Here is a 15,498-nt window from a genome sequence, read left to right as displayed (position 1 = left end):
ACTTACCGAACTATACGCTCAAGCACACAACCTTAACATTATCATATATATTATTAGTTTAACCTTGGGTAACGTCACAAAGGTCAGACCAAGGTCACCTTAATTTTTATACATGGAATGTTATATTTTTTCTTGTGTTTATCTTATTCGATCTCAATAGCTTTAAAAATTCTATGTTCATTTATATTTTCACCCAGTCGTTCACAAGTTATTTAAGTGTTGGTTTGAACGAAGCAGTGTGGATTATCACTATGCATATGCACGCATGACCGCTCGCCTGCTTACAATTTAAAAACGGAATAACTGGAGAACGATTGGATGAAAAGACAAATCAATATATGAGTTTCGAAAGCTCTTCAGATAAGTTACAAGAATATGTAATAAAAAATATGTCATTCAATTTGAATAAATCAAGGAGACCTTGACCTCCCTGATTCTTGTGATGTTACTATGGTCAAATTAATAAAACCTATTAATAAAATGTTTTAAGCCCTATAACTTTTGTCTAATTTGTTTCTCGTTTTTTAACTCAACGTTTTCCAGATATTTTACTGTATGTAATAAGACTTGGAAATCTCCTTGTTTGTATAATATACAGGGTTTCCCGTAAAGGATAGTCAAGAAACAAAATATAGGGGAAGGGCCAATTCTGAAAAGAAAATTGCTATACAATTTTTTACACAGTGTTGTGAATAATGTTCGACTAGGATTCTGCATAAATTGTTACATAGCTTTGTAAATATTAATAACATTAAAAAATTTGCAAGCTTTTTATAAACGTAATAGAGAAACCTTAAAAGAAATCTAATAACTTTTATTCACATTGTTAATATTTATCAAGCTACATAAAAGTCCTTTTAGTTATAAATTTTTTTGGGTTGATATCCTATACAAATATTATCCTGTAACTTGTTAAATATGAACGATATTAAAAATATTGTAGAATAATTTTTTATGCATGTGGCAATAGAAGTAGGAAATTAATGAAATTTTTTCGTATCATTGATACTTGTCAAATTACATAACAACGTGTGAATCCTAAATATAGTGTCATGTAGCTCGATAAATATCAGTAAAAGGAAAAACACATTAATTTTTTTATTAATTAATGTATGGGCAAAACGTTATTCCATACTTTTATTAATATTGTTTATATTTAACGAGTTGTTTAACATTTTCTGTAGCCTGTTGACCTAAAGAAATTACGTCCAGACAGATTTTAATATAACTAGAAAAATATTAATAACTTGAAAAAACATTATTAAACATTTTTTATTATTGTCGTTTCTATCAAAAAAATTACAAAATCTTTTTAACATTATTAACATTTACCAAATTTTATAAAAATTTATGTGGAATCTTGACAAAAATATGTTATTATGCAAGTCGAAAAGTATTGATTATATTAAAGAATTGTAAAAGACTTCTCTCTTCAGAATTTCCTCTTCTATCTAAAGTTCGGCTTGTGGCCACGACTCAGATACTTTGTATATTTATATACAATGTAAAGCTGTATGAGGGACAAATGTTAACCACAGATTCTTAAGATAATTGTAACTGGAAAAGTCTTGTAAAATTTGTTTTATATCAGCCAAATTTTTTAAATATTCATTTTTTACATTAACCGATATAGTGCAAGTACTGTACAGTTTGGTAGTAGGGAGCTCTGAGAGGAGTAGAGTGAGGACACTGTTACTATTCTAAATATATGCTTACCGTATTTCTGGCAGTTCGGTACTGGTTAATTTATAAAAGGAATATATAAGAAATTAAAGGTTATGGACTAAACTTTTACAATACGATTTTATTTATATTTATCTCAGGCATTTGTGATGAAAATTTGTTTGGGGGTATATAGCTTTACACTATTGCATAAAATTTGCTCCATAGGATGAACATAATAACTTGATTAATTTTCGTAACTATATACGATATCGCTTGTTTGCTTATTATCACCTTGGATCTAAACAGAAAAAATACTGTTAGAAGAAGGTCTTATGATCAAAATTGATATTTCTTGTAATTGCGAAAATAAATAAAGTTTAACGTCCATACTATAGGTCTAATTAAGGCAAATATTCTATATGTACTATAACCACCTCCCGTAATAATCATATGTCTCTACGTATCGTGCTAGTGAAAAGAATTCCTATTCGAAAGGTATGATTAGAGCAAAAAATTAATCAAAGCGTTGGTATACAAGGAAAATAATGTCAAGAAATTGATTTGTGTTAATTCTTTCCTTATATTTATAAGGTTAGATTATGATAGAATTAAAAAAAAAGAAAAAATATTTAGAATAAAATGTGCTTTACAGTCTTAAAAATCATATCGTAAAAGATAATTTATAGAAAATACGTTTAAATGCTAGTTTTTGTAATTAATTCTTTTGTTTATTTAATGCTGAATTTAAAAAAAAGTATAATGAAATATATTTTTATTTATTTGACAAAATATTGTTTGCATTATGATCACACATTTTGAAACATAATTATTGCTGTATTTTTCACATATTATCAATAATAATATCATTGAGAATAAAAATACATTTTTTACATAATTTTTGTTAAAAAATGAGACAGCTCGGTAGAAAATTATTCACTTGCTCGTATTGGCTCGGACAGAGAAGGCCAAGGTTTATACACGAAGGGTAAAAACACCAATGAAAAATGATAAAATTAAAAATTTTTATTCTCTGTGTAAAGTAGATTTATGCGAAATAATTGCATATGCGAACAAATTCAGAATATCAAATGAATACTGCTGGTGCGTTTACACGTATGTCAAGATATATAGATAGACAAGACTATTAATAGCAATGTATCCAATTATTTTTCCCATTTAGACTATTCTAATACTTTTGTATATATAGTCATAGTAATCAACTCATCTAGTAGTTGGAACTACATGGTATTAGTCGAGGACTGAACTATCAATTTTATTCGTGGCTTTGTAACCGATTTAATTGTTTGTAGATTGAAGAACACGAAATATAAAAATTCCGAAAATTCAATATAATTAACCAAGATACGCTATATCGAATAGCGATTGCAATTACATATAAATACGGGTTTAAGGTCTTAGTCTGAGTTCAATATCATAAAAATCTTGTAGAAAATCCTTGATAACTGAAAAATTATTAATGTTGCTGTAATGTGCCAGAAAATAGACGATTCTACAATAAATTGTCAGTTTGTATATAATGAAAAATTGTTGAGGTGGCTTTTTTTAATATTTAGTGTAGTATCAAGCAACGATTTGATAGGCAGTAATCACAATTTATTTAGGAGATCTTTTGAAATGTACTTAATTAGATTGAAAACTATTATTCCTTATAAGAAAAGAATTGTTGGCTGTAAAGAAAAAACAGAAAGGCTGCAGACATCTGTACTGGTAACCGGTAAGGATATTCTCAATAATGTCTTTCATTGTTCTACTTTCATTTTATTTTTCATTTGTTTGATTACTTGTCAAATTTTTTGATAACTCTACATAATGGGAATTAAAATTATTTTATTACATTATATAATTTTATGTTCAAATAGATGTAATTTTATTATATGAAGTGATTAACTATTCACAATCACAGAAACCTCGTAATAGCAGTTTAAAATGTTACGATTATTAAACTATAATTCAACGTAACTCCAACATCCTTGTAATTTTTTTGAAGCCACCTCAATGGTTAAAAATTGTTTAAACCGAAACTTCTAAATTACAAGAATATCTCGTGATATTCGATCATCCATTGTTTAATAGGATCGTTTAAAACAATATATTTTCAAAATCTTTAATAGAGTTACGCTCGAAATTTGTATTCCCAAATTTATAGTATAAGCTCTTATACATGAACTTAATAATTTGGTACAAGTTAAACGGACACTTGTTGAACGAACAAAAAGTTTTAAGAGAGATGAATATAGTATATTGTTGGAAAATTTTTAATGTGCATGAAAAAACCCAAAGCATCAATCAGAAATCATTAAAATTTATGTTAAAAGATTGATCTAGTTTGCACAGAGTAGATGAATGGAGCGGACATAGTATTAGTGGTATCAACTAGACTCGTATAAGTTAGGTAGGGATAGAGGAGAAACGAAGGAAGAATGAGAGTATTAAATATCCATAGTTATCGAGGTTTTATTAATTAGAAAAAGATAATTTTTTGGTGTCTTTATGTTATTACCCAAGTTTCCTGCGGTGCGTTACATACAGACCAAGGGACACGTTGGACAAAAGAATTCATCAGTTTTTGGTGACTCTGTAAGACGCTCTCCAGAAGTCCTCAAACACCAAATCGCATAAGAAAAGGCAGTTGACAAGCATCGGGATAAAGAATCGCATCACAAATTTATTATCAAGAATAACATTTCCATTAATTTTCATGATTATTATTTTAGTAATCGGTGCATCGGATGATGTTTCTCCAGAAAGTTTGCGGTGCTTTTAGAGTACAACCTTGACCGAAATATTAATCATCGACACCAGAAATTGGACCGTTTTTATGTTATTGGGACCAATTTTGCTAATGGAGGACTAGAATATTACTCACCATACCTCTAATTCGGATACCTTTCACTTGCACGCTGAGCAGAGACATACGATTATAACTTTGATGCTGGTTTCTGACGAAACTCTTGGATATTCAGAGAGAATAAATCCTATAGAAAATTCCGAGCGCTTATTGCATAATAATTATTAACCTTTAGAATTTGAAAGCATTATATAATTAATTTGAAGATGGAACAAAGCATTTTCAAAGCTCTACACAATGACAATCATATACATGTTATTGTATTTAACAAAGATATTTAGCTAAAATACGTGCTATAGATATAAAGGTTAATAATTATTTTTATATAGTACATTGTTTTTAATCATTTTTTTTTTTTATTATAATATGAATAAAGTTAATTTTTAACCTTTAAAATTTTAAACAAATACCGATTAATTGTCTTAATATACTGTTTAATTTTAGATTTTAGCGAGTTAAAGCGAGAATGGTGTAAGTCACACATGTATTTCTTTCCCAAGGAATAATAATATACCAGACAAGTACTTAATTAAATAAACAAATAAAATATTCTACACAGCCATAACATGTAAAAATTTTGAAAAGTTTCAGCTTCAATTTTTTATTCTGCTGTAGTCTTAGGGGGAAAATTTATGCTAATTGTGATATATTCAATATATCAAACACATTCAGAGTTATACTGGTTACAATTCCATACAAATGATGGACATGATCACACTGTAAATCTTTTTGCAATTATGCATCAAAGGTACGAATAAAAAATTTAACGTAGGAGATGAATTAATACCATGAATTTGAAAGGATATTTGGAAACTGGAATAAACATAGGTCAAAAGAAATAAGTAATACTTTTATGCTCTATAATTCTATATAGTAGCTTGGATGGATTAAACTTGGTCTGTACACTCAATCTCGCCATCAGCCTGTACATGTGGTATACAAGCATTAAACAAGAAGATTTACGAAACCATCACGGAAGACGAATTTGTAATTATAATTACACCTTGTCAACTCCAGAACGATGTATTCGATGATCCATACTTCCCACGCTCTTTATAGAAAATTTACGATAAGGGTTCATCTTTCATAACAAAACCTTATTTCCTTCAGGATTATATATTATCTGATTTTGTTTTTTCCACTCGCTAGAGTCTTTAGTTTTTATTACAAGCTCCTACAGAATTTATCATAAAAGATAGTCTAACCCTAAATCTTAGATAAGAGGATTAATTCTAAGAAGGAAGGTCATACATAATTTATTAATATTGCTAAAATTTTCCAAGTTACATAACGCTTTGTTTATTCTAAGGATCTGCATAAATTCTCTTCTATAACTCTGTAAATATTAAGATGTAGGTTTTTTGTATAGATGATAATAATGATAAAGAAAATTTCAATAACTTTTTTTAATATTACTGATATTTTTATAGTTACATTGAAATCTGTCTAACCATAATTTCATTGATTCGATAAATTATAGAAAATGTTATGTAAACTGTTAAATTTGAACAATATTAACATAAGTGTAGAGTAACTTTGTTATCGATATGATAATAGGCAATAAAACACTCTAATGAATGTTTCTCGCATCATTGATATTTATCGAGTTACGTAATAGTATGTTTATGTGGCATACTTTGTTACGTAAGTGAATAATTATCAATGATACAAAAAAATCATTAATTTTTTTATTGACTGTCATCATATCATTAAAACATTGTTTTACATTATTTTTTCTATTGTTCAGATTTAAAACGAGTTACATAATTGATTCTGTCGGCAATCGTCCTAATGAAAATATATTACCCCTATATATAGAGATTTTAATGTAATTTTAAACAGATTAGCAATATGTATAAAAAGTTAAAAAAGTTTTTTGGCATTATTATCATATCCGTAAGAAACTCATAAATCATTTTCATATTATTAATATTTACTCATTCGTGTAATAATTTATGTTGACTCCTGTCCTAAAAACATATTTTTATGTAACTTTGATAATACTGACAATATTAAAAAATTTATTGCGCTGTTTATCAAAATGGACTCTTATATTCAGTATTTTCAACTTAGCACACTTAAATCGGAAAATATGTAGAAATTTCTTTTCGACAATTTTTTACCACTCTTTATCTCGTGTTTACTCTATTCTTTGATCATTTTGTCTTACATCCCTTGTCCTGTATTTCTTCTATTTGTTTTATTTCTCTTTTCCTACTTTTCTTTCCTTGTTCATAAATTAAACAGTTATTTTCAGCTGCTCATTAGAGGTCCAGTTATTTGGGTCATGAAAATATATATCTAGAATTACCTGAAAGCCCTTAATAAATCCTAGCTATTTCTATTTAAAAATCTTTTTGCTAGACTCTTTTTTTAGCTTCTCCAGAGCACTAACTGTACAAATTTCAGCTACTCGCCCCACCCTCACTTTTATCCCTAAATCATCATTCCTTTATGTTCTTGCCTGTGAGCAGTGAACATGAACTTACAATCTTAAAATTTTAAATGTTGTATTTATTTTATTCGGAATACACTTAAATGTATATTTCTCAATACAAATTGTATTTATTATATAAAAGGGGTGGTTCACGTGGAGTGTTATACTTAAAAATGTCTAAGACGACTCAATGAATCAGAGTTATTGTTACCTTCTTACTTTTCTTGGCTCGAGTTGGTATTTCGTGGGAGCTTATTTTTAGTTTATTTTTTTTTTTATGGAACCTATTTTATATTGCATATTTTTATAACTATCTCGAGAGTTCTTCAATACTCTTTAATTTTGTTTATTTCATCCAGTGGTTTACAAGACATTTCGATTTAAAGGTATGCGTAAGCGTGCAACTATGTGTGTGTAGACGTAGCGATCATGCACACCATTTCAGGCAAACCAACAACAGCAACATACACTTTTAATATGAAATATCTTCTAAACCATTGGTCGAAATGAAAAAATGATAATGGGATTTTAAAAAGCTCTTGAGATAAGCTAAACAAATTTTTAATAAAAATGAGTTTTTCCATTTAAAACGTCAAAGTTAGAGTTAGCCACTCTGCAAACAAGTAATAAGGTATGATATAAAAATAAGCTTGCTTGAGAGATATGATACACGGAGTCGAGAAAATTGAAATAACAATTCTAATTCATTGGCCACACACATTTTAGAAATTTTTATTTGTAACATTTTATGTGGGCCACCCCTGCATATATATATGAAGTACATACTTGTTTGTTTAATCTAATAATAGACGAGCATTTAGAACTTACTACTGAAGGTACACAACAGAGATTTGATATAAAAATTTATACTTATCTCCTTAATAGTAAGAGGTATCAACGTTTGCCGTAGGACCTTCGAGAAACTTGCTTCTATTTGCAATTTCTAAAGGCGTTATAGAAAAAATTGGTGTCTGTTTTAGTTTCGAAGAAAAATAGGTTTTTACATCCATGTTTTGTTGCACCTTTATTGGTACATCCTTTATATATTCAGTTAATAAAATATTAATTTGTATAAGAATTATTAATTTGTTTGCTTTATCGAATGGATGAATTATGGTTTAATTGAAAGTTCTTATAAAACAGTTGTACGTGAAATGCCTGACCCAACCTCATCGGCCAGGCTCTTGTTTTTATACGACTCCATACACATAAATACACACACATATACACTAGGGGATCTCGTCTGTGTTATAATTTCAGAGGTCCTCGTAGATCTAAATGCAAGGGTTTGATGCAGCATTATCCATAAAAAAACGTATTAATTATGACCCTTTGTTTTATGTACAAAATAATACATGCACGAGTAGTTTTTTTTATATAAGAAAATTTTCTTAATTAATAATGAATAATTTCTTTCGGTTAAAAATATACGAGGCTTTCGACGTAAAATCTTCACCGAGTTTATTAATTGAACCATTTCTAATTTTTTTAGAAAATTCTTAGTTGTTGCAATTTATCGAATCGAGCTTGTAGAATTTTGCTGGCTATCGAAACTAACTGAAGCAATATTTTTCTAAAATCATAATAACATATTTTTTATTGTTACTAATATTCATACACTATGTATGAACCTATACAAAATTAAAGAAGTTTAAGGAGTTAAGGGACTCGAGCATCGCCAAATAAATCACTTATTTCACGATTTTTTTTTACATTTGATGAAACTTTTAATGAAAATAAAACAGAGAACATTAATAACGAGACTTTAATGAGCATATGTGAAATTTTTCATAACAAAAAAGTTATATGGGTAAGTACATCAGCCAGTTTCATGGATGTTCAAGTTGCTAATGGTGAGTAGCATACTCAGCAATGTGAATCACATCTGAAGATAAAATTTAAAATTAATATGAAAAGTAGAGTCTTGTCTGGGGTCTCTGATCGAAGGATTTGAAAAGAAAAATATTGGAAACAAAATGGCAGACCGTTAAACTTGAAAAATCATTTTTGTTGAATTTTTTTTTAATAAAATAAAAAATGTAGTAAAGACAATAAAAAATCGTTCGATTAGGGACCCCAGACAAGACTCTACTTTCCATATTAATTTTAAATTTTATCTTCGGATGATCCATTATTGAGTTATGCTGTTCACCGCCAGCAACCTTTTTTGGAAAGATCATCCATGAAACCGGCTGGTGTACTTATCCATATAACCTTTTTGTTATAAAAAAATTCACATATACTCATTAAAACCTCGTCACGAATGTACTCTATTTTATTTTCATTTAAAAGTTTCACCAAATGTAAAAGAAACATCGTGTAGTAAGTGATTTATTTAGCGATGCTAAAGTCCCCTAACCCCTTAAAACAAAATAATTAGAAACATTTATCTATTCCACCATCAGTTTAGAAAGAGTAGTTTTGAGTAACGTTTAAATTTTAAATGTTAGACTACGTAGATTTATAGGCTGTAGCTCGAAAATGACTTGAAATTTCATTTGAAAATTTTGATATTTGTGCGGTAAGTCATTGGTCGACCCAACGCTGACCATGAAACGTAGGGATGACGAAATATCAATTATAGTGTTTATGGTATTAACGACGAGCATGCACACGATCGCATTGAAAATCGTACCTGTACAAACATGTCCATCGCCATCGTGATCGTTCGTGTGTATGTCATCTCCCCTAGGCTTACGGGAATTTCATAATAACCACTTGGACTCGGTAGGATATGCAAGTTCAAAAGTTATGTGAAATTGAACGCAGTTGCCTCGCTTAATTGACCTTCTTCAAAAAAATCGATCAAACTTAGATTTCTCAGTACGAGCCTCCTAGAAACAGAACAATTTATACACAAGTTTTAATATTTTTTAAAATGAAATCAAAACTGGAGTGACATTTATTTTAAATTTACACGTATTTACCATCTCGAGTGGCTGGTTAACTTATCCAGGTTCGAGAATTCGATATCTAAGATATTTTTTTAGTGACTTACACCAATGCCCCTCCCTGTAACTCGCTCATTTATTTGGTAAAAATCTAACGAGTGACCGAAAAGTCATGATAAGATTTTGAGTCCACTAGCATCCAGATTTTGGTTAAATTACATCATGATTAAAATATATTGTCTTTATAAAAATATGATATTGAAAAAAGTAACACAACGATTTTTAATAAATTGATTAATTTAACCAAAAGAAAGGTGTCTTCGTAACATATGACTGGAGCTTAAAGTACAAAAGCCAAGGTCACTTAAGTTAGTAATAATTTTGTATTCATTTGTGCATCTACAATATATTGATGATTAACGTATATTCAGCCGTGGTAGAGGACAGCCAGAAAGCTTACCAGGATGCATTTGAAATCAGCAAGTCGAAAATGCAACCTACTCACCCTATCAGGCTAGGTCTAGCCCTTAATTTCTCCGTCTTCTATTACGAGATTCTCAATTCACCAGATAAGGCCTGTCAATTGGCCAAGCAGGTATCAGCTAAACCCAACACTAACCTTTTATTGTTATTTTCAATCGATTTACAGGTCAGAATAGTGATGCAGTGGTGACAGAATGAAAATGCAGCATTAGCACAAACTATTACGATAAAACTTATCAATTTTTTCCCTTTTTTCTCGAAACTCCTTAATATTATTACAATATTGATTTGATGCTAAAAATAGTGTATCGTCACTTGGGAGTAATAAATTATTGGAAAAATTGTCAAAATATTATTTATTCCTTATTGACAACTTTAGTCGAAATAAAAAATAATTTGTATTACAGCGGTAGTCGATGACTCGCAGAAGGCATATCAAGAGGCATTTGATATTGCTAAAACAAAAATGCAACCTACGCATCCCATTAGACTCGGTCTTGCTCTCAACTTTTCGGTTTTCTATTATGAAATTATCAATTCGCCAGCTAGAGCTTGTCACTTAGCCAAGCAGGTTAGACTGTTATCAGAGTTTAAGCTTGATGTTTTTTTTTTTTTTTTTCTTTTTTTTCTCTTAAAGTAGCTCGACTCTTGTACGATTAATCATCAAGGTGGCATAGAAATTTTAGTTAATCAAAATAGTTCAAGTTTATCGAAATATTGCATTTTTATATTAATAAAAAAAAATGCATATATATATATATATATATATATATATATATATGGTATATACAGGATTAGCCAGATAAAACGTATCAGACCATGAACATAAAATGCTGTTTAACTGAGTAACTATAAGAAATAACAATTTTTACTGTAGCATCTTTTTGAACGCAAATCAAAAAACGCTTCAAAATGGTCTTATAGCAGAAATTATTATCTCTTCTAGTTACGAAGCTAAACAGCATTTTATGTCAGTGAACTGAGTCATTTTATCCGAATGGATCCTGTATAAATATTTCAGTATATGCATTCGTAGGTAACAAATCCTTATAACGAGAACGTCTATGACAAAATTGTGGTGAAAAAACTTTTTCTTTTTCGGTACGTGCTTCTGAATAATTCTTTTTACGCTAGAATCATCGAAATTTTTCATAAATTTAATAAATTTTATATGACTGCATATAAGATTCAATATAAAATGTAAAATTTAAAAAAAAACTCAGATTATTCAAATTAATACTCTACAAGCAGAATTTAACATCGTATTGTTGTAAAAGGCGATGTAAAATTTTTATTTTTTATTGAAATTGCTAAATATTTACGATATTTGATTAAAAAGCCGAGCTACTTTAATCTATTCAAAATAATAAAGTTTGTCTAATTTGGAAATCAATTATTTCCATTTTTATTATTATTTACGTGAAGTTTTGCAAACCTGTCACTAACACCAAAAAGTGTTTGAGAACACAATCCTGTTTATTGTTATAATTGATTGAATTAACTGGTATATTATAACATGTACATTCGTTTAGAAGCGATGACAGATTAATAATATCATTTTACTAGATTCGTAATTTTTTAACGAAGAAATGCTTTCTCACACATATGAGTTACAGCCAAATTACGAAGTGTATCGTATACTTCTCTTTTAACAAGTAGATTGCTAGTAGATATCCAAAATACGTTTTGTCTCACCCCGCGATACTTGAGTTCCATCAATTTTCTTTAACATATTAATCTAGACTCTTCCAATACAGATAAACGATTATTTTTAACAAAAATTTATCCAAAATAATCAGGGCAATCGTTTTGACCTCTCTCTAGGGTCGCGATATCGCACAACGGTGCGAAAGTACCAATTAAGCTGCATTCACACATACGACGTGGCGCGTCGTATCACTCGCATTGAAATTGATTATTCTTTTATATTATATAATATTAGTGCGATTTAATGTAATATCAATTTGTATTGCGCCATTGGAATAAATTGGAAGTGACTCGTGACGCGTTTCCAAGCTGCTCTATGTGTGAACATACCCTTAGGTGGCCTCTAAAAAGGTACATTCGCATCGTTCAGACCGGACTGGTTACATGGACATGCTCACACAAATTAACAGCAAACGATATTCTGTTATCAATTGTATGTGTCTGTGTGTTCCAACTGAAATGTACATACACTCCCAAATATATCCAGTGATATTCAAGTTTAAAAAAAAATGTTGGAACGAGTAAATTTTAATTTAAATAGGTGACTCTTAAAATGAAATAATATTTAGTAAATGTGTGCCCGTTGAATTTAAAATTCACTTGTTTCAAATTTTGTTTTCTTTTTTAAAAACTTGAACAAAATTGGAGATTTTAAGGGGTGCATTTTTTCATTGGCGCATTGGCACATGCTGTATAATAACAATAAAATATTCCAAAATAGTTTAATTAATAATAGCAACAAAAATATTTTATCAGTGTTAATATCCAATGCAATTTTATGAACCATTTATTTAAACGTTATTTGCAAATAGTATTTCTCATAAAAGGTTTATATTTTCATTTAAATTTTAGTTTATGAACAATTGTTTCAAATGTAAAACTATACTTTATCACATTACCATTTTCAATTTTGTATTTATTTTCATAAATAGAAATGTTATTTTATATCGTTAACACCAAATAAATATGGTTTATTCTGTTTTATAAACTTACAATTTATGGAAAGCCATGCAGGAGAAGATTATTCTGCCAAGAAAAACAAAACATTTGTCTAACTCATACTATATAGATACACGAATAAAATTTATTTTCTTCTCTTGAATTAAAAAGTTTCTCAAAATATTAAATACGGCAAAAAATATAAATGAATCCTTAAATTACAATGACATAAGTTATAAATTTGTAAATAGAAGACTCCCATCCTATTTTGAAGGTAATTAAAATTTCTTAGGAATTTTTGATAACGTTAATTATTAACAGTAATTTGATTCAATTTAAATCAAACTACATTGGCAAATAACGTATAGATTAAAAAAATAGGCCTAATATTTGAAAAATTTTGTATACATGGCAGGCTAAATGATTAAATTTTCTAACAAGCATTGCAATACACTTATGCTTTACTTTGCCAATGATTATATATCAATTAATTCGTGCTTTCATTTAATTCTGCGTCGGTCTATGTATGTATGTGTGCTCTAACGCAACCACTGCTGTGTGAAAATTAGTAAACGGTCATTCAGTTCAAAGTAATGATCAGTATGACCGTTTTGGCTTCACAGTTGAGGTATGATTGGTACGTGCCCACATAATTACTACATGATGACGATCAAACTGTTAAGAAGAGGTTCGGACACACATACACAACGTATAATCAGTACTGTTCACTGTATGATGAAAACAAATTTGGAAAAAATAAAAAAAAAACATTCTAGGTCATCAAATTGCATTGGGTGTTAATATACTCTACTGAAATATTTTCTTTTTCCTAATGACATTAAATTATTTTTGAATATTTCATCGTTAATCGTGCAATTATGCAGGATAGTTGGTTAACCATGGAGGGCCCTGGTAATTTGGATAAGTGATAAAATATTATAATAAAAAAATGTACGTAATGTCCAACGAGATAGCATCTCTAAATATTGACCAGTATAATTTGTTGTTAAAGCTCGGATCATCTATGATTGGTTGTATAATGACCACATAGGCTCTCGATGATTGTTAGAAAAAGGTAATTTATTGAGGATGCCTTGGCTTACCTGACCATAACTCTAATGGTGTCTCATTGGATAATGTACATTTGCCATTTTTCCATAGTACCCCCAGTTCAAAAATAATAAGCAATTAAGATTTCCTTATTAGCAGGGCTTACAATTATTTTAGATCGAAAATAGGATTCTATTGCCTAAGCTAATTGGACTGTAAATGCTAAGATTCTATAAATGGAATTTTTGTTGAAATTCAAAATGCATGTCTACTTGAGTCTGAGGTAGCAACCGAAAGTAAAACTCGAGCGAGGATTTTATCTCTCTCATTAAAAATTTATGTGCGTAAGTCAGAATATTTAGTTTAGATAATCTAAACATCTCCATTTCATAAATTTCTCGTTTGTTATCTGAAATGTCTCAGAGCTATAATATTTCACGAAATGTGATCTTTTATGTAATTTGGTGCATAAAATTCATCATTACTGTTATTAAAGATGAATGAGAAAAGGTTTATAATTTCAAGGTAGTATAGTTTCACGTAATATTAATGATTACTATAGTAGCTAGCAAAAGCATATTTACTGTAAAGCTTGAAGCATTTTTTATCAAAAGGTGCTTAATAAATCATATAAGACACATAAAATGTTTTTTACGTTTTCTTAGATAGTGCGGTGAATTAAACAACTTGTTAATTTATTTTCGCTTATTTTTAAATTAACGAACTATAAAATAGTAATAATAACAAAGATTTTTACGGGCATTGTCTAGAAAAACGGCAAACAGGTTATTGGTCAAAGTTGACAAAAAAAAAAAATATCAATAATTAGGCCAGTTAACGGTACCCTAAGCATCGTAATGATTAGGTCCATGTAGTAGTACCTAAGTGACGATTTAGAAGAGCAGCAAAGACTACTCCATTTTTAAAAATATAAATCTATTAATTCGGTGGCAAAATCTTAGTAGGCACCTTGAACCCTCAGTTACTTAAACCAGTTAAGGAGATCGTCTTATTTCAATGATATATTTCCAACGTATTTAGAAGAAATTTTTTTTTAAGAAATATTAAAACGCTATATGGAGATTTTTGTTTATTATATTTTATAATGTCTAAAGGACGTTAATTTTCTTTTTAAGGTGAAGAAAGGAAAAAATACGCATTTAAAGTGTTCAGAAAACATACACGTAAATAGGGAAGTTAATTCAAGATATCTTGAAAAAAATTAAACTGATTCTGCTGTAATTCTTTTGCACATTTACTGTACACACGTCTGGTTTTCGTCTAAATTGGAATAACTAAGATATCTTTTAAAGGGTTGAGTTTCTTTAATTTAAAACGTTCTAACGATTAGAAAGATAAGTATACTGTAGGGAAAACTCTTTAAGGATGTTCTACCCCAAAATGATTTTCATAAGATTGTTCAAATTTTAATTGAAATGGGTTAAATATAACAATAT

The 15,498-nt window shown here is 29.1% G+C and overlaps 1 protein-coding gene across 2 annotated transcripts in view; it reads left to right on the top strand.

Annotated features, from left to right (window-relative positions):
- 14-3-3zeta (tyrosine 3-monooxygenase/tryptophan 5-monooxygenase activation protein zeta) overlaps positions 1-15,498 on the top strand; it is a 72,776-nt gene that overhangs the window by 40,281 nt on the left and 16,997 nt on the right. The window contains exon 4 of one of the 2 annotated variants that reach the window (XM_066728849.1): positions 10,753-10,916. In XM_066728849.1, coding sequence (XP_066584946.1) covers positions 10,753-10,916 — 164 coding nt within the window. Of the gene's footprint in view, positions 1-10,293; positions 10,458-10,752; positions 10,917-15,498 lie in introns of both variants that reach the window. The other variant, XM_066728848.1, reaches the window with a different exon arrangement.

Source organism: Prorops nasuta, unplaced genomic scaffold, assembly GCF_024137725.1.
Source record: "Prorops nasuta isolate Cenicafe-Biocafe unplaced genomic scaffold, Cenicafe_Pnas_1.2 PNAS00006, whole genome shotgun sequence".
In the NCBI taxonomy this organism is placed as follows: Eukaryota; Metazoa; Arthropoda; class Insecta; order Hymenoptera; family Bethylidae; genus Prorops; species Prorops nasuta.
This window is presented reverse-complemented; position numbering and strand designations above follow the sequence as displayed.